The 24,547-nt window shown below is 47.1% G+C and overlaps 1 protein-coding gene across 1 annotated transcript in view; it reads right to left on the bottom strand.

The window, feature by feature from the left end:
• The window catches only part of LOC115474109 (transmembrane protein 47-like), a 58,315-nt gene extending 34,365 nt beyond the window's left edge, over nt 1-23,950 (bottom strand). The window contains exon 1 of the mRNA XM_030209436.1: nt 23,544-23,950. Coding sequence (XP_030065296.1) covers nt 23,544-23,739 — 196 coding nt within the window. The 5' untranslated portion in view covers nt 23,740-23,950. The remainder of the gene's footprint in view (nt 1-23,543) is intronic.
• Nucleotides 23,951-24,547: the final 597 nt, after the last annotated feature.

Below are 24,547 nucleotides of genomic sequence, written 5' to 3'. Positions count from 1 at the left end.
TAAAACGAATCGGAGAAAATTTTTCTTCACCCAACGTGTAATTAGACTCTGGAATTCGTTGCCGGAGAACGTGGTACGGGCGGTTAGCTTGACGGAGTTTAAAAAGGGGTTAGATAGATTCCTAAAGGACAAGTCCATAGACCGCTATTAAATGGACTTGGAAAAATTCCGCATTTTTAGGTATAACTTGTCTGGAATGTTTTTACGTTTGGGGAGCGTGCCAGGTGCCCTTGACCTGGATTGGCCACTGTCGGTGACAGGATGCTGGGCTAGATGGACCTTTGGTCTTTCCCAGTATGGCACTACTTATGTACTTATGTACTTATATCGGCTTGAATTCATCTCTCAAAATAATGACTTGAATCTGGCTTCTACGTTGGCCCCTAAGTATGCCACTAGAGCAAGTGATTTTCTTCTATAATTTACTTTTTATGTGGATCCAGAGATGACTGACGAGATTCATTCAGGATTGACAGTCACAGCATGGGCAGGATTTTCCACGGGATGAATAACCCTGGGTTACTGATTTGGTCCAAGATGTGCTTTTTTTACTCCACTCTTTCACCTTTTGTTGCTGTTGTAGCATTTCAAGGTGGTGAAATCCATGTAGCAGATTCTTCTTCCATTTGAAGCTTTTTTATGAAATAGTTTCTCGATGAGTTGGTGTTGACATTACAGTTCTTCATGTTGGCCTTGAGGAATTCTTGAAGCATATTACGTCAGCATCAGCAAAACAGTTCAGCCAGTATTTTTTTTTGAAAAATTTGCAATACTCTGCATAGGAAAACAATCTAAGGCTGTATGAATGGTACATGTTTTATGCTTTTTAGCCAATGCAAGGGAATGTTTTGTGTAAGTTTCTCAAAGGAATCAGCTGCATGACACACCAGAAAAAGATTAACAACAGATTTCTCTTGGCCAAATGGCATATTCTTCTGCAAAAGAGGGAAAGATTAGAAACTATTTTGAAAAGCTGCTGGATAATGGGCAGGTGTGTGCATGGGGCAGAAACATCCATGCTGGCAGGAGGGATGGCTGAGAATTACTTTGACAGGAGCATTGATATACAGTGTTTCACATCTGCTTGTAAAATTTCTGCCTCCTCTCATGACCCCTGACTGTTCAAGGCTCCATTCACTAACTGAAACAAATGGCCCCATATAGGCCTCCCCCTCCCCCATTGCATTCAGATTCCTATGCCCAGATTCTCTTGCCTCAGCTGCTCCCAGAAACACAAAAGCAGAATCTCTTCAGTATTCATTAACTTCTCTCCTTCTCACCCTCACAATCCTTCTGGTTCATCATCTTGGATGGCTAGACCCTTATCCTTAGTCATTCCCAGGCCAAATAAACAGTGCTTACCCTGGAGTATGTCCAGTGCCGAGCAGACATTTACGGTCTGTACCCTGAAAATGGCAATATGTTATATTGTAACATATGCTATGAGTTTATCTTACTGAGCAGACTAGATGGACTATGCGGGTCTTTATCTGCCGTCATTTACTATGATACTAGGAGGGAAAGGGGAAGTTCTGAGTCACGCTCTCTGCTCTTTTTCTCAGAAAATCACTTTTTGCTCTTCTGCACTGGTTGAGAAGTGATAAGCACAGAATAACTTTGGTGACACTTTTCTGTATTTCATCTACAGTTCTCATTAGTGATCCACTCTAGCACCAAATCAACTGAAAATCCAAATAGACTGTGACAGTTTCACAAGGAGCCACCTAGTCTGTGAATGCAGAGGTACATATGTTGTAACTGTTTTATTAGAGTGGAGGAGTAGCCTAGTGGTTACTGCAGTGGACTTTGATCCTGGGGAACTGAGTTTGATTCCCACTGCAGCTCCTTGTGACTCTGGGCAAGTCACTTAATCCTCCATTGCCCCTGGTGCAAAATAAGTACTTGAATATATGTAAACCACTTTGAATGTAGTTGCAAAGAAAACCTCAGAAAGGTGGTATATCAAGTCCCATTTCCCTTTCCCTATTTGAGATTCTACATGGAACGTTGCTATTCCACTAGCAACATTCCATATAGAAGCCTGCCCTTGCAGATCAGCAATGCGGCCGTGCAGGCTTCTGTTTCTCTGAGTCTGACATCCTGCATGTACGTGCAGAACATCAGACTCACAGAAACAGAAGCCTGTGTGGCCGCTGCATTGCTGATCTGCAAGGGCAGGCTTCTATATGGAATGTTGCTAGTGGAGGAGTAGCCTAGTGGTTAGTGCAGTGAACTAATGTTGCTAGTGGAGGAGTAGCCTAGTGGTTAGTGCAGTGGACTTTGATCCTGGGGAACTGAGTTCAATTCCCACTGCAGCTCCTTGAGACTCTGAGCAAGTCACTTAACCCTCCATTGCCCCTGGTACAAAATATGTACCTGAATATATGTAAACTGCTGTGAATGTAGTTGCAAAAACCTCAGAAAGGCAGTATATCAAGTCCCATTTCCCTTTCCCCTTTTATAAAAATGATATATGTGCCTTTTTAAAATAGCTTCCCTGAAGACTTCCACACAAAGGCCTCATGCTCAAAACTCCGGCTCTAGAAGCAACAGCGCATATTCCATAGCGCAAGAGCAGCACTGAAAACTAGTCCCCCCCACTGCCCAAAGCAAATGGGATACAAACTTTGTGCAAGTTAATAAAGTGAAAGCAAGGGTGAGGAACATGACTGACGCATGTGCACAAGAGCTGCACTTGCCGCAAAACTGTGGGCATGCGCCAGGCAAAAACAGGAAGTGCAAGAGCACATCGGCACCCTTCCCCTACATCATGAATTGTAAGCCCGCCAAATTGTTTTGCAGTTTAAATCCCCTAAGAAGTCACAGCAAAGCACAGGAAAACAGGTGCCAATGCTCGTCCTCACCCACTACTTTGCTCAGACTCGCAGACATCCGAGGCAAGTGTAACTATGTGCATATTTTACAAAAAGTCACACAAGAAAGCTGAAGAAACTGTTGGTTCTACTTATCTCATAGTCAAGAACATCTATTACAATTATTATAAAGGAGGAAAAAAGACCTCAAATGTCCCAACCATGGAACTTCACAAATATAACTTATGCCTATGTGTGTAGAACTCCATTTTTCTCATCGGTCTTTAAAAAAAAAAACCTCCATAATATTCAATCATTCTTGTGCTCCACTATCAGTCCTTTGCAACTAATACAAATCACCAAGTCAAAATAATGTGAAAAGTGAGTACTTAGCTTTAGCTTCACTCCCGACAGGGATCTCCGCTTCACCGTCAATCCAGTGGCGTAGCCAGACCTGACATTTTGGGTGGGCCCAGGACTAATATGGGTGGGCACTGTGTATATAGGTATGAGTAGTGTTTCTTGGGATACTACAAAATAATGCCTTAGAATGCACTTGATGATGAATTTCTAAGTAATCTGCCCAACAGCTGCCCTGTTTATATTTTGCTTTTATAAAACGACAAGATCACTACAGGAGCTTTTTAACTCTACATCGTGGCTGTCCTTTGAGACAGGCGAGCTTGGTCTTAAAGATTTTACCCATCTTTCTTTGGAGATATTGGACAGGTACACATTAGAAACCACTTACAACCTAACCCTGACCCCTGAGGCAGGCATTGTTTCACACCGAAACACGGCCCCTGTCGGGTCACTTATCAATAAATCACTCCTGTTGTCTCAGTCTTGAAGGCCCAGTGTTGCTTTTTTTGTCTGCATCAATATAAACCATATACATACTTAGTGGAAAAATAAATATAGCTACAATAAGTCTACTATAATGGCAAACATCTCAACGCACATGACAGGATTCTGCAATATAATTACAGCAATGATATATATACTTCAAACTTTGCAAACTTTAACACCAATTCCAATAACAATACCTTTACAAAGGCAGCAGTGAATATACACAACAGCACTACGCATCCCAATGGACAAGTCAGACAAGTCAGACTCCTAGATCCCCACGCAAACCACATAACAGCATACTCAGTCAAATGCGGAACACAGACCAACCCTCATCAATTACAGAATAAAGGACCAAAAATTAGAAATTGTCCTGTAACCTGGCATCAGCCCTTCCCTTCCCTAACCCCCCCCCCCCCCCATCCATCCCTATAGCCAATCATTAGCTTTTCCCTTTCCTACTCTCCCAACTGTAGCCCAGCATCAGCTTTTCTCTTCCCTACCCCCCCCCCCATCCATCCCTGTAGCCCGGCATCAGCTTTTCCCTTCCCTACCCCCCCATCCATCCCCGTAGACTGCCATCAGCCCTTCCTTTCCTTCCCAACACCCCCATCCATCCTCATTGCCCAGTATCAGCCCTTCCCTTCTCCACCATCCATCCCATAGCTAGGCATCAGCCTTACCCCACCCTTCCTTGTAGCCTAGCGTCAGCCCTGTCCTACTCCCACCCATCCCCCCCATGGCCTGGCATCTCCTCTCCCTGTCCCCCCACCCTTAAGGACACCAGCATTAAATATAAGACCCTTTTTTTGGTTGGTTTTCTTAATGTTCTGGGCACTGCAGACTCACCTCCACCCAGAAACCTACCTACATTAAATTAAAAACTTAAAAAAAAATGTGTAACCTTTGTACTGCAGAGACCATCCCTACCCAAAAACCCACCAAGGTACCATGACAAATATAGTACAACCTTTTTTAAATTTTAACCTGGGTATAATAAAATTTATGGTGGTGGATTTCTGGGTGGAGGTCAGCTCTTCACTACTTAGGGGAAATAATTATACTGAATGAATAAATATACCTTTTTTTGCCCTAGGCAGTGAAGAGTCCACCACCACCCAGAAGCCCACCGGCACCACCAACCAGCATTAACTGACTTCACTACACGTTAAAAAAAAAAATTTTTTAACCTCTTTTTTTTTACCTGTTCAGCTGGGCTTCAGTGGTGGCAGGTGGTGCAGAGAGCTCAGCATTCGCTGTGCTGTGGGCTTGGCTCCATATCTTGTGGGGCCGCAGAGGAGTGCTGAATAGGCCTGGGGGGGGGGGGGAGAGGCTGCACTGCAGGGCACAGAGTGAAGGAAATGCAACATGGATACTGACGGCAGCCGGCACAGCACATTTCCCATTCAGCTCAACTGCGGCGCCGTGATGTGCACTGGGGGCGGGGAAGAAAGAGCAAGGCAAAGCAGCACAGAACTGGACAGGGAGCGAGCAAGGCGCTGAACTATGGATTGGAGTAGTGGCGCCGACGAGCAGCTGCAGCGCAACCACTACAATGACCTGCCTACAACTTCCGGATCAGGACTCGGGAGAAGGAGGACCAGAGAGCTGCCGGCTGTCTGGGTGGGCCTGAGCCGAGATTGGTGGGCCTGGGCCCACCCTGGCCCACCCATAGCTATGCCCCTTCTTTAATCAAGCTTCATCAAGGAACTAAGTGTCAATCATTTCAAACTATACTTTTCAGTTGCAACATTGAGCTTCAAAAATGGTGTCATATGCCTACAAAAAAATGTCCCTGGTGGCCCAGTGGCCAACCCTATCCCCAACCATCCTGGTAGTCTAGCGCCCCCCCCCCCCCCCATGAACTCCCCCATACCTTGAAGACAAAGGATGGAGTAGCACTCCCTCCTCCTTCCAGCTCCACCTCTCAAAATGGTGGCGCCCTGCCCTGCCCAGTACATCCTGGGATGCACTGGGTGGGGCTTCTCTATCATATAAGGGAGTTTATCCCTTATATGTTATTTATTTATTAGGATTTATTTACCGCCTTTTTGAAAGAATTCACTCAAAGCAATGTACAGGAAGATTAAGTCAAACATAAGCAATAGATGGTAGGGAAGCCCTGCTCAGCGCATCCCAGAATACACTGGGAAGGGTAGGGCGCTGACATTTTGGAGGCAGCACTGGAAGGAGGAGGGAGTGCTATTCCCTCCTCTGTATTCAAGGTACAGGGGGATTTGGGAAGCACTAGACCACCAGGAGGGGGACTGGAGGGTTGGAGATCTGCCGGACCTCCAGTCCCCTCTGTCTGGGGGGGGGGGGGGGGGGCTTTTGTCCGGGGGAATGCATGCTGGACAGAGCTCCCCATTCCTCCTCAATACTCTGCAAATCCTAACACCACCTCCGAGCTGAAACAGGGTTTTCTGCAGCAGCAGCGCCCTTGTTTGGTGTGCTGCCCGCTGAGCATTAGGGAGGAATAGTTAATGTCCTGTTTAGAATGTATTTGCATGCTACTTGCGGTCAGAGACGGCGAGCTCATTGTTTCATGTGCTCACCGACTCTGATCATGGGGAGGGAGCAAACGCGGACGTTAGTATGACGCTAATAGCCTCTAGTGCCCGTGTTTGTTTCTGATCATCTGCCCCCCTCAGAGCAGCAGGGAGGTTCTGTTCCAACCCCTCCCTTCCAGGCAGCCTGTAGAGGTTGCAGGGAGGAGCCTAGAGCAAATCAGAGAAAGGTCAGCCACTCTTCTGTTGCGCCTTCCTTAGCTGCACAGTCCCACTTCCTTTTTGTATACAAACAAGCAACAAAGCCCAAATGAAAGGTGCCCTAGGAAGGCTCTCCTCTAAGCGATTTCTCCTCTCTCCCCTGCCCTGCCCTCCCCTCCCCTCCATGTCCCATGATTCTGGCCTCCCCTCCATGTCCAGCGATTCTCCTCTGCTCTGCCCTTCCCTCTGTGTCCCGCGATTATGGCCTCCCCTCCATGTCCAGTGATTCTCCTCTGCCCTGCCCTCCCCTCCATGTCCTGCGATTCTGGCCTCCCCTCCATGTCCAGCGATTCTCCTCTTCCCTCCCCTCCCATGTCCAAAGATCCTGCCCTCCCATGCCCTCCCATCCATGGTCAGTGACTGTGTCCTTCCTGCCGCCCTGCCTTTAAGCCGTCCATCTTACCTCCATTCGCAGCAGTGGCAGGCTGGACTCGCGTCACCTCCAGCCTTCCCTTGCCTTCCCTCTCAGTGTCCCGCCCTCCTCTGACATCATTTCGTCTTTATGCGAGGGCGGGACACTGAGAGGGAAGGGAACGCTGGAGGCGAGTTGACGTCAGCATGCTGTTACGAACCCAGCCCGCCAGCCATCCAGGGAAGCAGAGTTACAAATTATTATATAGAGATTAAGCCCTGCAGGGATCCTTCATAGGGTGCAAATAATGAGGGTTGTACACAGGCCGATGCGGTAAGCGAGGTAAGCGCCGCAGGGGGGCGACCACCTCTGGAGGGCGCCGCCGCGGTGCTTATCCTCGCCCCGGCGCCCCGTATAAGAGGCTTGGGGAGGCTAAGCCTCCCCAGCCCAATCGTGGACTTCGGACTTCCCTGCTGCCCTCACAAGCGCAGCGCTTTTGTGAGGCAGCTCTGGCTCTCCCTCCTTCCTTCCTTGGTTCCCGCTCTGGCTCCCCGATCAGCAGTCCCCCCCCCCCCCCCCCCACGTGTTTTAACCTTTACTCTCCGACGTGGCAGCGATATCAATCAATGAAGAACGCACAACAGACTCGTTTCCAGCTTCTCTCTTCACACAGTGTCCCGCCTTCAGCGTCAGCGATGATGCATATCCTGTTCCCGCGAGGGCGGGACACTGTGTGAAGAGAGAAGCTGGAAGCGAGTCTGTTGTACGTTCTTCATTGATTGACATCGCTGCCACGTCGGAGAGTAAAGGTTAAAACACGCGGGGGGGGGGGGGCTGCTGATCGGGGAGCCAGAGCGGGAACCAAGGAAGGAAGGAGGGAGAGCCAGAGCTGCCTCCCAAAAACGCTGCAGCCTGCCACATGTAGGGGGGAGGGCAGGGGAGAGGAGAATTGTTGGCCATGTATGGATGCAGGGCAGGGAGAGAGAAGAAATCACTGGACAGGAGGGGAGAGGGCAGAGCAGGGGAGAGAATTGCTGACATGGATGGAGGGGAGGGCAGGGAAGACAGGAGAATTGCTGGGCATAGATCGAGGGGACAGGGGAGAGAGGAAATTATCTGGAGATAGATGGAGAAGAGGGCAGGGGAGAACGGAGAGTTCCTGGACATGGATGGATGGAGGGGAGGGCAAGGGAGAGAGGAGAATTCTGGACATGGATGGATGAATGGGGACAGGGGAGAGAGGAAATTTGCAGGATATGGGTGGATGGATGGAGGAGAGGGAAGGGGAGAATGGAGAGTTGTTGGACATGGATGGATGGAGGGGAGGGACGTCAGGAAGGAGATGCACATGGATGGAGGGGAGGGAAGAGAGGAGAAATGCTGGACATGGATGGAGTGGAGGGCAGGGAAGAGAGGAGAAATGTTGGACAAGGATGGGGGGGAAGGAAAGATAAAGGAAGGAGATGCACACGGATGGAGTGGAAGGGAGAGAGGAGAAATGCTGGACATGGATGGAGGGGAGAGAAGACAAAGGTTGTAGATGCACATGGATGGAGGGGAGGGGAGTGAGGAGAAATGCTTTATATGGATGGAGGGGAAATTGCTGAATTTAAAGGCTGGATTGGAACACTTTGAGGGCAGATGTTGAAACTGGAGAAAGGATAGGGTGGTAGACAGGACGCATAAGGACACAGAAAGATGGTGGACATGGTGAGAGAAAAAAATATCAAATGGAAAGAAGACACTGGGACCAAAGCTAATAGAAAAACTAAATGCTCTGACAGCAAAGGTAGAAAACATTTTTTATTCAAAATTTATTAATTGGAATATGTCAGCTTTTGGAAATGTACATCTGTGATATTTTGCATGTAAGTTTCAATGTTTCTAGTATTGCTGCATGCTGAGTCCGACTTCTTGTATTTTGCCTTCATATCTGTTAAGCCATGTGTTTTTCATGTGTGATCAAGATGCAGTATTCTGCTAGCGTGAAGTATTTGCAGCCCTTTTTGTTTTATTTTGGTTTCACTAGGTTGTGTACTGGTGTTTTAGAGCCCGGTGTAATTATAGTGCTGCCTTTCCACACCTAAAGGTTGTAGCTCGTCCTGTCCTTGGAATTAGTGCTGTTATGGTTTGGTAAGGCTATGAGTGTGTTTTGCACAAGTTTGTATATAGTGTTTTGCAGTGGAGAGATTGTGTGTTGGCCTTACTGAGGTGGCACCAAAACACCAGAAAGGGTGTACAGCGTAAATCATGACACACTACCTCTTGAAGGATCTACATATGGTCTTTAATAAAAGGAGCTCATTGTGAACACTAGCCACCCTAAAAGGGTGTTTTTTGGCTCTACACGTATCATGATATTATGATCCCTTGTTTCATATTGTTGACGGTCTGCATGTTCCGTATGGTGGTATATTGGTGTATTAGGGTCTTCCCAGTGTAATATTTATGGTACAGTAAGGTTCTGAGTGTGTTTTTGCACAAAGTTGTGCATAGTGTTTTGCAGTTGAGCGATTGTGTTTAGTATATGCTTTGAGCAACCACTTTATTCTTTGACATATGATACATATCTAATATCTAAATTTAATAAAAGGTATTAACTGTGACTTTTATTTTTACTTATTTTTTTTCTGTGTGTTGTCAAACACTTATGGAGGTAAGCTCCGCCCCTGGCCCACCCCTAACCCCGCCCCCTTTAGCCTCCCCAAACAGTTGGGCCACCGACTGCCTATGGCAGGCATGGATGGGAGGGCAGAGAGACAGGCATGGATGGGAGGGCATGGATGGGAGGGCAGATAGGCATGGATGGGAGGGCAGCAGCAGGGCCCAGGGAGAGGACAAATTGCTGGAAGGGGAGGGGAGAGAGGAGGATTGCTAGCTATGGATGCAGCAGGGAAGGGCAGAGAGGGACAAGGATGGACATGGGGGCCCAGGGAGAGGACAATTTGCTGGAAATGGAGGGGAGGGGAGAGAGGAGGATTGCTGGCTATGGATGGAGGAGGGAAGGGCAGAGAGGGACAAGGATGGACATGGGGGCCCAGGGAGAGGACAAATTGCTGGAAATGGAGGGGAGGGGAGAGAGGAGGATTGCTGGCTATGGATGGAGGAGGGAAGGGCAGAGAGGGACAAGAATGGACATGGATGGGAGGGCAGGACCCAGGGAGAGAGAAGAAATTGCTGGAAATGGATATAGAGCAAGAAATGAAGAAGAAAGGAGGAAAGTAAAGAAATAAATGGAAAGGAAGCCCTGGAAATGGAGTTAAGAGGACAGATAGCAGCAGACTCAGATACTGGGCCAGCATGATCGGAAAAACAAAGTCACCAGACAACAAAGGTAGAAAAAAATCATTTTATTTTCATTTTAGCATTTGGAATATGTTCACTTTGAGAATTTACATCTGCTATCTTATTTGCAATGTATAGCAATTTGTTTCTAAGAATATTGCTGACAATTCCTGTCAGTGTGGCAAATGGTGAGCGATCATTTCACCGGGGGGGGGGGGCGTGATCATTTTCACGGGGGGGGGGGGGGGCGCCAACTGATAGTCTGCAGGGGGGCGCCAGAGACCCTAGGCAAGGCCCTGGTTGTACAGATCTTTACAATACCCTATAACTAGGAATAAATGGGATGATGACCTTGTATCACAGCTCTGGAGTAGAGCAGAGCACTATACAGTACTATGCTAGGTTATCTTTTCGGCCTTTCTTGTATTAACCCTGTTTTCCTCTTTGATTTCTTATTTCTTGTATTTTATGAGATTGTGATTGTGGTCATAAAGACTGAAACTAAACATAAGGCTGACTTCAGGAAGTGTAATTTTTCTATTTTTTTTTTTTTCTTTTCATTTCAGTGTGACAAAATGTCATGTTTGGAATTGAAAGACAATAGTTAGAGCCACTGCAGTTTTCATGTGAGACCAGATCTTGTGGAGTGATCCTCTCACCTACTGAAGAGAGTAGCTATAGCAACAGATACCATTAGAAATAATTACTCAGGCAGAATGCTTACCACAGCTGGCATACTGCTACCTTCCTGTCAGATATTGATGTAACTGCAAAGCAAGCATTCACATTTTTTGGAAGCTTCCCCTGCATTCCTTTGCTAAGTAATACATGTCATGTTCTTCATTGCTTACTGTGCTATTAATTCAGGTTCTTTTCAGCTGCTGTATGTGGCTTTGTGCAGGGCCGCCGAGAGACTGGGCCGGACCCAGGGCAAGGCCGCCCCCCCTGAGATTGTCGCTGTCATCGCCCCCTCCACCCGCCCCCCTCCGCCCACCATCAGGCCGGGCCCCCCTGAATTCAAATCATAGCGCCTCACCTCGACCTCGCTCCGTGTGAAAAAAGCGCAGCAGCAGCAGTCTGCAGATCACCTCCCTTCGGGCATTCCCTCCCTGTATCCCGCGCGGGACACAGGGAGGGAAGGCCTGAAGGGAGGCGATCTGCAGACTGCCGCTGCTGCGCTTCTTTCACACGGAACGAGGTCGAGGTGAGGCGCTATGATTTGAATTCAGGGGGGCCCGGTGGTGGACAGAGGGGGGCGGGTGGAGGGGACTGTGGCGCCGGGCCCCCCTTGGAGGCCCAGGCCCGGGAATTTTGTCCCCCCCCCCCTCCCCCTCAGCGTCCCTGGCTTTGTATGCTAGAAAAAAGCTAAACAGTCACTCAGACTGACTGATTCCATACTACCAAAGTAGCTCTGTTGTGCAGGCAGTTCACACCCCTCCATTTCCAGGTCCAACGCTAGCACTCTCCATCCTTCCTTCCTTCCCAGGACCAAACCCAGCGCTTCTCATTTACTCCCTCTGAACCTGCTGTACCACTGCCACTTCCTCCAATTCCTGCAGGCCAATTTAGCCCACACAGACATCACTACAGCTTCCTCTGGCTCACACAGACCAAGGATGTGCCTCCAACTGCTTTCAGCCCAGGTGGGCTGAAATAGCATCACCTCTTCCTCTTCCATCCCCCTCATCTCCTGCACCACTGCCGCCACCACTAAGTATACCACTGGAACAACCATAAACACTTGAACTGATTTCAAAGTATGACTGCACCTCTGAATCCAGCCTGCACAGCTGAGAATGACTCCAAGGAACTGACTTAAAAAGAACAAAAGTGCTGCTGTTCCTGCATAACATACCCCGTTACAGAACAGTACAAATTGTAAAATCATATAAAATTGACCCAAAGACAGTGTGAAGGACAAAGCCCAAGCCAAAGAGTGAGTGCCACATCCACACAATACGATATGCGACAGATCCTTTATTAGCATAGGATTAAAACACTAACACTAAACTAATGTATTTCATGGGGGACACAGAAGCAAGGTGTGAGCTGTAACCACTTATCACACTTAAAACCAACCATCTAACGGGAAAACAGGCATGCTACACCCAGGGTTTCCTCAGACTGTGAAAAGCTTTCCTACATCACAGTAACATAGGCAGTAGCGTACCAAGGGTGGGGCGGTGGGGGCGGTCTGCCCCGGGTGCAGGCAGCAAGGAGGTGCGTGGAGCCGGCGCACAGCTGTTCGCTCTGCCAGTCCCCTATCCCTCTGACATTACTTCTTGTTCTGGGGCAAGGGACCTGCAGAGCTGACAGCAGCGTGCCTGCTCCGCGCACCGCCTTGCTGCATAAGTACGTAAGTACATAAGTAATGCCTCACTGGGAAAAGACCAAGGGTCCATCGAGCCCAGCATCCTGTCCCGGACAGCGGCCAATCCAGGCCAAGGGCACCTGGCAAGCTTCCCAAACGTACAAACATTCTATACATGTTATTCCTGGAATTGTGGAAAGGTGGGGGTTGTGATGTGTTTTTTTTTTTGGGGGGGGGGTGATGCAGCGGGGGGGAGGCACAGTGACAACTCGCTCTGGGTGGCCAACAAGCTAGGCACACCACTGAACATAGGACGCAATATTCAGCCTGCAGTCAGCAGGTTTTACACTGCTGACAGCCACGGCTGAATTAAGCTTAAATATTCAGTTCTGGGCTGCTATACCCAGATGTTAGCCAGGCACCAGATGATATTCAGACCGGCACTTGGGTAGATCTGTGGATAAAATTAGGATAAACTTTTTGCCGTCTTATATTACCACTAGCTGGTTAAATGCTGACTCCACTCAAGCTCCGCCCCTCTCTCCCCTCCTTTCCCCTAACAATTTCTCGGGAATCTTCCTTTAGCTTCCTAGGCCCCAAGAAGCCAGACCTTGCATGTAGTACAACACTTAGAGAAACAAGAAAGAAAGGCATTTCCTCTTGTGCAATATATAAAGATAGCACATGCCAGGGATGGTGTTAGAGGGGTGCAACTACTAGGACAATTGTGCTTGGCTTTCTGGCCAGAGAGAGCCCCAAGCCTGCCACAAGCTGAAGAAGGTGCAGCCTGGTAATGGGCTTTGGGGTCCTCTCCCAGATCTCTGCTCTGGGCCCAGCCATGTCTAACACTAGCTCTGGCAAGATGCACATGCCAAATCTGACATATTCTAATCACAAAATAGAAAATAAAAATAATTCTTTGTACCTTTTTGTTGTCTGGTCAATAATTTTTCAAATCATATGGGTCCCAGTCTCTGGTTTCTGCTTCCCTCCGTCTTTCTTGTCCATTTGACATTTCTTCTCTCTCCATGTCCACCATCCATCTCCCATTTCTGTGTCCCTATATTTCCTTGTCCAGCATCTCCCCTGTGTTCCTATCCTCGCCAGTGGCTTAGCTAGGTGGGGCGCCAGGGGAGCGGCAACTCCCCCAAACGGAGTTCTGCTGGCACCGGCGCCTTTTTTTTTCATTGTGTAGCATTGAAAATGTGCGCCGGCGGAAGTCCGCTCTCGCTCCCCCTGCGCCGTCAACCTGGCTGAACCTGGCTACGCTTCAGATCCCCGCATTCATCATCATTGCTTTGTGCACCCACGTATCCCATGCCCAGCATCTCCCTTCTGTGTTCTTATTCTCCCCCTTGTCTGGTATCTCCCCTCTGATCCATTGTATGTCTATTCCCATATATCTCTCCCCCCGCCCCCCGTGTCAGGCATTGCCTCTCTGTGCCTATATGATATCCTAACACAGCATCTCACCTATGTCACTGTCCCCATGCTCCCACCAATGCCCATCATCTCCCTTCTGTTTCTCTATACCTCCCTACGTTCCATCCCCTTTCTCCCTTCCCCATACCAATGTGTCCCTTTCCTCTCTGACCGCACCCCAACCAGCTCCTCTCCTTCTCTCTTTCCTCCCCCTTATGCATCTGTCTCATTCTCCCACTGTAGGTTCAGCATTTGACCCCATCTTCCTTTATCTCCTTGTTCCAGTATCCCTTCCCTGTAACCCCAATCCCTCCCCATCCCACTTGCAGGTCCACATCTCTCCCCCTAACCTCCAGCCCTTCGCTGCATATCCAGCACCTCTTTCCATTCTCTCCAACCCCCCTTGCATGTCCAGCAGCTCTTCCCCTTCTTATGCCCCCCCCCATATCCAGCACCTTTCTTCCCCCCACACATATCCAGCACCTCTCTCCCTTCCCTTCCATCCCCTCCCCCTTGTAGGTCCACATCTCTATCCCTTCCCTCCAGCACCTCCTTACATGCCCAGCGCCTCTCTCCCTTCTCTCCAACCCCCATATGTCTAGTGCCTCTCTCTCCTCCTACAGTTCCGGCACCTCCATGTCTTCCATTCCCTCCCCCATCCCCACCACGGCGCTTGCACTTCATGCTATCATCGCCTTCCAGCAGGAACTACACACAGGCCTGCGGCAGGGCCTTCTCTCTCTGCCGCACCCTGCCCTGCCTGCGTAAACAGTAAGTCACATCAGTGGGTGAGACGTGGTAGAGGGAAGTTCCCCTATGTAGGCCTATGTGGAGTTCCTGCCAGGCGGCATGATAGCATAAAGTGCAAGCACCACTGAGGCAGGGGCGGGTAAGAAAGATGTGGAGGTTCCAGAACTGAGTGCCATTTAGAAAATAGCGCTCAGTACATATTTTTGGGCACTCTTTTCTGAATCTAGTTCTTTATAACCTATTCTGATACTTTGTGACTCCACCCCACTGCACCCAAGCTCCACCCAGAACATGCCCACACCCACGACACACAAGAATGAGTCTACTTGTCATGCCATGTACTTTGTACATCCCTATCACATTATTTGTGCATGAAAAAGCTTTACTTTAATCCATCTTTCAGATACACAGAAAAGAATATAACAGTCATGGATCAAATGGGATAATATAGGAAAAATGTTGAACAAGCAGATGGACAAATAAAAACCACTAAATGTTCACCCTCTGATGACAGGCCAAGATAGATCTAAGGGCAATTGAGGTAATGAATCTTCCATACCATGGTAGATCAAATGCATTTGCTCATTCACTTACTCAGAACAAATGTATTTGCTCATTCACTTACTCAGCTATTTCACTTGCAAGAAAATAATGGTGCTTTTCATAACCCCTCTTTAAGTTATTTAAATAAGATTGTCTGGGTTATTACGGATCATTATTTCTATGTGATAAGCCTTGTTCTGCACCTGCAACTCATAGATGTTTCATTGAAAAGCTGAAAACTTGACTATTTGTTTCATTTTAGTGAACTGAAAGCTTGTAAAGACCAAGGTACCGATCTGGAAACTAAAGGTCTCCTTTCATCCAGAGACTGGGTACACCACATGTAGCAACAAGCTCAGGGGTTGATATAGAAAGCACGCATTAATGCCCGAGCAATGCACAGAGGACTTGAACGCGAGTGTTAACTCACATGGAAGACATAACCACAGCACAGACTGTATTACAACGTAAGGTAATGAGGCTGTTAAGTATTCCATGTCAGGCAGAGAACAGAACGGTGGCTTTTGCCAAGTGGACAACATAAGAAATTTTTTGCCAGTTCCTGGGCAATGTAGAGGGTTATCAGAGATGATTTTAATGCCAGGTTTTATGATTGAACTGCCAGTTTTATCTTCAAGTGCCTGCAAGTTTAAAAGTCTGATGAAAGGTAACAGAGCTTGTTCCTATCCTTCTATACATTAATATCAGCCTTGCAAAATTTTTATGTGGTAGAAATTTTTGTGACCCCCCCCCCCCCCCCCCTCAAAAAAAAAAAAAAATCCTTCTCTAAACAACCAAAATAAAATCCTGTGACTGAAAATTTATTATAGAAAATGGATGAGTCCTCACAAAGTACTGAGGTAGTGGACCATGCCATACTCAGAAGGGGGGGCAGTAATCAAGGTTTCATAGCCTTTCCCTAATCAAACACCATCACAAGACTCTTCTTTATATGTGTATATAAATACATATATGTGAATAATCTGTGAATCCTTCTCGCATCCAAATAGTTCAAAATAATCTTTGTTGTGATAAATAAATTTACCATACTTCACTTTGTAAAGTTTGAAGGTATCCTAAAAGTAATATGAATGTGACACGATACCATAAAATTCTAATGGAAAAACATTTTTTTATAACTTTTCTCTAATATGTGTGATGTCCAAACACAACGGGTTCAACAGACCTCCATTGCGGAGACCACTCCTTCCTCAGGAACCCCACCTGTAGGCAACACATTGAGTGGCATAATCGAACGAGGCGCCCAAGTTTTCCTGGGGCCGTCCTCGCAGGACGGCTCCATGATGGGGCGGGGAAACCTGCATTATTGAAACAAGATGGGCGTCCATCTTTCGTTTCGATAATACGGTTGGGGATGCCCAAATCTCAACATTTAGGTGGACCTTAGATATGGTCGTCCTTAGAGATGATTGTCCCCGGTTTTCGGCAATAATTGAAACCGAGGACGCCCATCTCAGAAACGACCAAATCCAAGCCATTTGGTTGTGGGAGGAGCCAGCATTCGTAGTGCACTGGTCCCCCTCACATGCCAGGACACCAACTGGGCACCCTAGGGGGCACTGCATAGCTCCTTTACCTTGGGTGCTGAGCCCCCCAACCCCCCCAAAAAAAACACACTCCCCACAGCTGTACACCACTACCATAGCCCTAAGGGGTGAAGGGGGGCACCTACATGTGGGTACAGTTGGTTTGTGGTGGGTTTTGAAGAGCTCACATTTACCACCACAAATGTAACAGGTAGGGGGGGATGGGCCTGGGTCTGCCTGTCTGAAGTGCACTGCACCCACTAAAACTCCAGGGACCTGCATACTGTTGTCATGGAGCTGGGTATGACATTTGAGACTGGCAAAAAAAAAAAAAAAAAGTTTTTTTAGGGTTGGTGACCACTGGAGAAGTAAGGGGAGGTCATCCCCGATTCCCTTTGTGGTCATCTGGTTAGTTTGGGCACTTTTTTGAGGCTTGGTCGCAAGAAAAAACGGACCAAGTAAAGTCGGCCAAGTGTTCATCAGGGACGCCCTTCTTTTTTCCATTATTCGCCGAGGACGCCCATCTCTTAAGCATGCCCCAGTCCCGCCTTCGCTACACTGCCAACACGCCCCCGTGAACTTTGGTCATCCCCGCGATGGAAAGCAGTTGAAGGCGCCCAAAATCGGCTTTCGATTATGCCGATTTGGGCGACCCTGAGAGAAGGACGCCCATCTCCCGATTTGTGTCGGAAGATGGGCGTCCTTCTCTTTCGAAAATAAGCCTGATTGAGTCTCTATGTGGATCACTGCTGTGTGGAAGATGGCAGTGACAGCTGAAAATGCTGTTTTCTTCACTGTTAAAAGAATTCCGGAATGAAGCCACATAAAGCAACTTTATTGCTCAGAATACAATCACAGGATACTATTTCACTGAATGCAATCATTCAAACCAGTTGGTTTAACTGCTTTCATCTCATAAATCCCCAATTGTTCCCTTAATTGTAGACGAGCCAGTTTGTCACCTACAAATTGTGTTGACAACTGTTCAATAATCAACCATCGTAGGTAAGAAAATATATGATTCATAGATATAGAGTGAAGAACAATGGGAGCAGTAAAAGTCCTCATTCGTAAATGACTACGATGTTCTTGCAATCTTAGTCTGACAGCACAGATAGTACATCCCACATAATTTTATCACATTGGCAGATGATAATGTACACAACATGAAGTACAAGTAGTGTCAACTCTGAACAGCTTTGACTTTACATGATACATTTTATGGGGGGGGGGGGGGGTCCTTGTATAATATCCACCAGACCCAGAAATTTGGCAAATTACATTGTTCACACCACATTCAGTAAATAGAATGATACTGTTCATAGGAATGTGAAAAATTACAAGAGGACCTTACGAGACTGGGAGACTGGGCATCTAAATGGCAGATGACGTTTAATGTGAGCAAGTGCACAGTAATGCTTGTGGGAAAGAGGAACCCAAATTATAGTTACATAATGCAAGGTTCCACATTAGGAGTCACCAACCAGGAAAGGGATCTAGGCATCATCGTTGATGATACGTTGAAACCTTCTGCTCAGTGTGTGGCGTTGGCTAAGAAAGCATATAGAATGGTGACTCCTAATGTGGAACCTTACATTATGTATCTATAATTTGGGTTCCTCTTTCCCACATGCATTACTGTGCACTTGCTCACATTAAACGTCATCTGCCATTTAGATGCCCAGTCTCGTAAGGTCCTCTTGTAATTTTTCACATTCCTATGAACAGTATTATTCTATTTACTGAATGTGGTGTGAACAATGTAATTTGCCAAATTTCTGGGTCTGGTGGATATTATACAAGGACACCCGCCCCATAAAATGTATCATGTAAAGTCAAAGCTGTTCAGAGTTGCCCAGTTCCAGATGGGAGTCTTTTCTGCCAGTCCTGGTTTTTCGCTTACATCCCAAGCAATGTGGTATTTCTAGCCTCTGATTCTACCTACTGAAATCAGTGCTGCAGGTCCTGTGGAGGGGCATAATCAAAAGGGATGCCCAAGTTTTCCTGGGGATGTCCTTGCAGGATGGCTCCAGCAAGGGGCGGGGAAACCCGCATTATCAAAACAAGATGGGCGGCCATCTTTTGTTTCGATAATACGGTTGGGGATGCCCAAATCAGCAAATTTAGGTCGACCTTAGAGATGGTCGTCCCCAGGACTTGGTCGTTTCTGATTTTCAGCAATAATGGAAAGCGAGGATGCCCATCTCAGAAATGACCAAATCCAAGCCATTTGGTTGTAGGAGGAGCCAGCATTCATAGTGCACTGGTCCCCCTGACATGCCAGGACACCAACCTGGCACCCTAGGGGGCACTGCAGTGGACTTCACAAATTGCTCCCAGGTACATAGCTCCCTTACCTTCAGCCAGATGCACTAACTGAACGGAAAAGCCCTTCCCTTACCGATCCCTTAGCGATTCGGAAAGGAACAGGCATGTATAAAAGAAATCGCATGCAAATGAGCTGCTCGCTGTTAGCTCATTTGCACACGATTTCCTTCCTAAGGAGGCGAAGCCAGTGCAGAGCAGCCAAGCATTATGCATGGCTGCTCTGCGCATGCCAAAGACGGCTTCATACATGCAGACAAGCTGCGTATATAATAGCAGTCTACAACCTTAAATAAATTGGAATCTACAGCCTTAGAAAAATACAAGTCCAGGATGTAGAAAATGTGGATGTTTCTGTGAGAAGGATGTCCATGCCTGAATGTTTCTGTGAGAAGGATGTCCATGCCTGCTCTGCTGCTGACACCCCCATTATTTATTTGGATTTGGATCAAAAGTAGCAGCAGTGGGATTTGAACTGGCCACCTCTGGATTGCAAGACCAGTGCTTTAACCAATAGGTCACTCCCCCACTCCTTGCAGGGATGGAGACATAGTGAAGAACATCCTTCACCCATACTTAAAAAAAAAAAGACAAAAGTTCTTAAAGTTGTTTTTTTTTCGGGTGGGAGGTGGTTAGTGACCACTGGGGAGTCAGGGGAGGTCATCCCCATTCCCTCTGGTGGTCATCTGGTCATTTAGGGCATATTTTTGTGGCTTGGTCGTAAAAAAAAAAGGACCAAGTAAAGTCGGCCAAGTGTTCGTCAGGGACGCCCTTCTTTTTTCCATTATCGCTTGAGGACGCCCATCTGTTAGGCACACCACCATCCCGCCTTCGCTACGCCTCTGACACGCCCCGGGGAACTTTGGTCATCCCACGACATGGAAGCAGTTGAGGATGCCCAAAATCGGCTTTCGGTTATGCCGATTTGGGCGACCCTGAGAGAAGGACGCCCATCTCCCAATTTGTATCGAAAGATGGGCGTCCTTCTCTTTCAAAATAAGCCTGACAGTGCACCAGAATGAGGTTGGCAGAAATCCAGGACTGACCTAAAATCACTGGTTTGGGATGTAAGTTTAACCAGGACTGACCAAAAGTCTCCGTCCTGGAACTGGGTAATGGCAATTCTGGACACCAAGTCTAAGGCTGCCAACTGGATCCAGATTTGCACGACAGGGTTGATACAGTCCTGGGTTTACGCTAGTGCATGCTGAGACTTGTAGTCTTGCTTTTCTTAGGAAATGCAATGGGGAAATCAGAAGTACATGTTACTATATGCAATGGGGTAAATCCAGGCACTGGATCAAGCCTGTCCTGCAAATCTGGATCCATTTGGCAGCCTTAACCAAGTTCCTAATAATCTTGCTTTTCACTCACAACAGGCCTGCTTTGGTTCTTTATTTAAGTACAAGCCATGGACTTGCTCCAGTCTGTGGAATGCTTAAGGTGAGTGCTAAAATATTAACCTGCCACTTGTTACCAAATAAACTGTGATGTATACCAAAGATAAACAGAGCCAGATACATTGGGGTAGGGGCAGGAACCAAAGAGTGGCCCAGCATCAATGAACATCACTCAGGGGCCCCTTAAGGTACTTAGGCCCCAGCAGTGTCATAAATTCAAATTACAGGCCCCAAGCAAAACTGGAGAGGGCTTCCCGCTCTCAGAGTAGAAAAGCCAAGAGCAGGAAGGTGGAATCAATTCCTTTCGGAGAATCCCAGAGTGCTAGGTTAATCTTCCCAGCTCCTCCTTCACATTTAACCCCTCCCCAGGTAATTTCTCAAGTCTTCCTACTACTATTCCCAAGCCACTTCCTGAGTCCTCCTCCCACCCCACCCGTCTCTCATCTGGCTGGTCTCAGCCAAAAGGCAAAGGGGGCCTAATGGTCCTGGGCATCAAAGCTGGTGACCTGCAGCATCTTTCAGTGGCTTGATAATATAGAAAACCAGGTGCATTCACAGACCCAACTGCAGTTCGACCCCTACAGGTCATACAGAAAAAAGGGGCAGGTTACCACTAAGACTACAAACAGGTTCACTAGTTCCCAGGCCCCACGCTGATTTTCTGTATAACCAAGCCACTGAGCAATCACTTCAGGGCATTGACCCAGCAACTACAGAGTGGAGGAATATGGGCTAGCTTTGCGATTGGGTCCCCTGTACCATAGGGTTGCTTGGAAAAAATATACATCAGTGGGCTCCATGCAATGGTGCTGTTTGTGCCCCTACCCCACAGCCAGCCCCGCAGGTACTACATCATACACACAACCTGAACATGAAAACCAAACCATCAACACTGGATGGAGGTGGGCGATCATTATCAGTTGGAATGGATTATGGGTAACGGAAAGAGATGGGATTTGATGTATCACCTTTCTGTGGTTACAATCAAAGCAGTTTACAATTATATACAGACACTTATTTTGTACTAATGGAAGGCAAACTGACTTGCCCAGAGTCACAAGAAGGATTTGAATCTGGTTCCCCTGGTTCTCAATCCACTGCACTAACCATTTGACTACTACTACTACTACTTATCACTTCTATAGCGCTACCGGCCGTATGCAGCGCTTCACACTTGAATATGGAGAAACAGTCCCCTGCTCAATAGAGCTTACAATCCAATTACACTGGTAAAGGTAAAAAGTATGGAAACAGAACCTGGAGACCCAACTACTGTTTGGGGTTCAAAGCACACATATTGCTGGATTCTAGGGAAAGGGAAATGATATACTGCCTTTCTGAGGTTTTGCAACTACATTCAAAGTGGTTTACATTATTCAGGTACTTATTTTGTACCATGGGCAATGCAGGGTTAAGTGACTTGCCCAGAGTCACAAGGATTCTATATATCGCACCTAACATTCTGCACTGAAATCTAAGCATTTTCCATAACAACATGCATAACTAATTGGATTAAAAAGCCAATCAGCATTTTAACAGCACTTATCAATAATGAACATTAATTGGCAATAATTAGAATTTATGTGCATAACTCGCTAAGCATATTCTGTTATAACTGCACATAAATTCTAAAGTGCGCAGCTCAAAAGGGGGGGAATGGGTGTTCATGGATATTCTCAAAATTTATGCACGTTGTTATAGAATATGGCCCAATCCATGTAACTCTATGCATAGGGATTTACACCACATTTTCATTGGTGAAAATGGAGGCACATAGTTTTAGGCGCTGGGATATCAACTAAGCGTATTCCATATACCACGCCTAAATCTTATAGAATACGCTTAGGCATAAATGTATTCTGCATGGTTTTTTTAAGCATCGTATACAGAATCTAGCCCATAATGCGTACCCTTTTTCTGCCACCTTGAAATCCTGGGAATAATTAGTGACCAGTATAGTGTCTAGTGTCTTTAATTCCCTATGGAGATTAAAAAGATTTCGCCCTGGACCCTCCTACCGCCGTCAACCCTCCCCCACTACCGTTGTTTACCTTTGCTGGCGGGGGACCCCAACCCCCGCCAGCCGACCCGACATCTTTAAAGTTCTTCTTCGGCCTCCGTGGCCGTGCTGCAGTTGATAGCTGTTCAATCCAGTTCGGCGTCTGGCGTCCCAGCACGTTGTACGTGCAGGACAACATGCTGGGACGTCAGACTCCGAACTGGATTGAACAGCTATCAACTGCAGCACGGCCACGGAGGCCGAAGAAAAACTTTAAAGACGTTGGGTCGGCTGGCGGGGGTTGGGGTCCCCCGCCAGCTGAAGAAATATCTTTAAAGGCGGCAAGCAGACCTCGGCTGGCGGGGGGTGGGGTCCCCCGCCAGCAAAGGTAAGCAACGACAGCGGGGGAGGGTTGGCGGCGGGGGGAGGGTGGAGAGTCATTTGTGGGGGGATCTGGCAATGGCGGCGGCGGGGGGGTCATTGGGGGGGGCTAAAATGTGCCCCCTGGCTCTGGCCCCCCCCCCACCGCCGGAGTCCAGATACGCCCCTGTTCTGATTACCTAAAAATTCGTAAATTGTTGAAAGCATTTTTATTTAGTGAATTCCATGTTTGATTTATTCTTACTGTACACCGCCTTGAGTGAATTCCTTCAAACAGGTGGTAAATAAATCCTAATAAATAAATAGTAATTCTCTTCGCTAGTTTATTTTCAAATGAGTCCATCTGCTTCTATAATGTTATACCTCTTATTGTCTATTTCCTTTGTTTAATCCTTATTGTACTTTGCTTTAAGTTTGATGCGAACTACTTTTCAGAACTTGCCCTGCAATTATGACTAATGCTGGATTAATTACTTCAGTCTTCAGTGCAGGATTAGCAAAATTATCTTGTAATCTACATTTTACTCAAACTATGAAACAATCTAAATAATGGATGAATTTCCTACTCTCAGACATTGGTAAAAGTGACTCCATAATTCCATGTCCACATATTTAATTCGGCATTAGGTGCTACACGGCTAAATTCACACATAATACGATCTTCTAAAGTGGATTCATTACTCCAAGGATAACGGGGGGGGGGGGGGGGGGAACAGTTCCAGACTCACAGCTACTTTGGGTTAAACTAATTCACACTCGTCACTTTGTTTAAGGCTGGCATGAAACAAGGATACTCACCCGTCCTCAGAGTGGAGAGACAGTGCCACACATCCCGAACCTGAGTACAAGTCTCCCAGAGGGACAACGAATAGAGATCGGAGGTGACCCAAGCTGGACTTAGGACGGCCACCACATCCAGTGCCAGAGCAATGAAAACGCAAAACAGAGCAATGAGCTTGAAGGGACGAAATACAGAAACCTGATCGGTGGACATCTTTGGTAAAGAAACTGGAAACTGCTTTCCACTCTTCTGTCTCAGGAAGCAAACGTCAGAGGAGGGAAAAGAAGACTGTTACATTAGGGCTTTTAGCTCAAACACTAGTAAACTTCCCCTCTGTGCCCCGCTAGTAATCCCGTTCAGGCAGTTCAGCAAAAAGTGATGGAGAGAGAGAGAGACCCGGCAGTAGTAGCAATTCACACACTGGCAAAAGTCAATCCAGGGAGTTTCTGGGTCCTAATGCCTGGTGACTTCACTTTTCAGCCTTGCTGGTTGTCTAGAGAACAATATATTCACCCCCGTGGCAAATTTACAGCTGCATGGCTTATTCCTATTGATACACAGAGGCGAAATACATGGATAGCTCCTGGTCCAAATCGTTTTAAGCTAGGTTTCTATTAGCAGAATGCTAAGCTGCTATTTCAGAGGAACAAGGTACAAAACGCATCACAGGGATTTCCATTGGAAAAGACCTTTGAAATCCGTCGGATTTTGCAGCGGTATATATATATTTTGGCAGGAATGAGCCATTAGATTTCTAGGTTGTGTAGGCTCTAAGGGGGTCTTTTACAAAGGTGTGTTAGAGGTGTGTAGATGCCCATAATATTCCTATGGTGCATCATGGGCAGGGATCCCATTTACATGTGTAACTTATTAAATACCTCTGGCAGTTCGACTCAGCCTACACTATATCTGAGTCTTCTAGCCCACATATACCTATACAGTTCAATGCTGATAACAAAAGAAGATCTAGAGCATTCTCTAGGAATGTACCATATTCCAAAAATAGTCCAGGAAGATAATA

Source organism: Microcaecilia unicolor, chromosome 7 (assembly GCF_901765095.1).
Source record: "Microcaecilia unicolor chromosome 7, aMicUni1.1, whole genome shotgun sequence".
Taxonomy (NCBI): Eukaryota; Metazoa; Chordata; class Amphibia; order Gymnophiona; family Siphonopidae; genus Microcaecilia; species Microcaecilia unicolor.
This window is presented reverse-complemented; position numbering and strand designations above follow the sequence as displayed.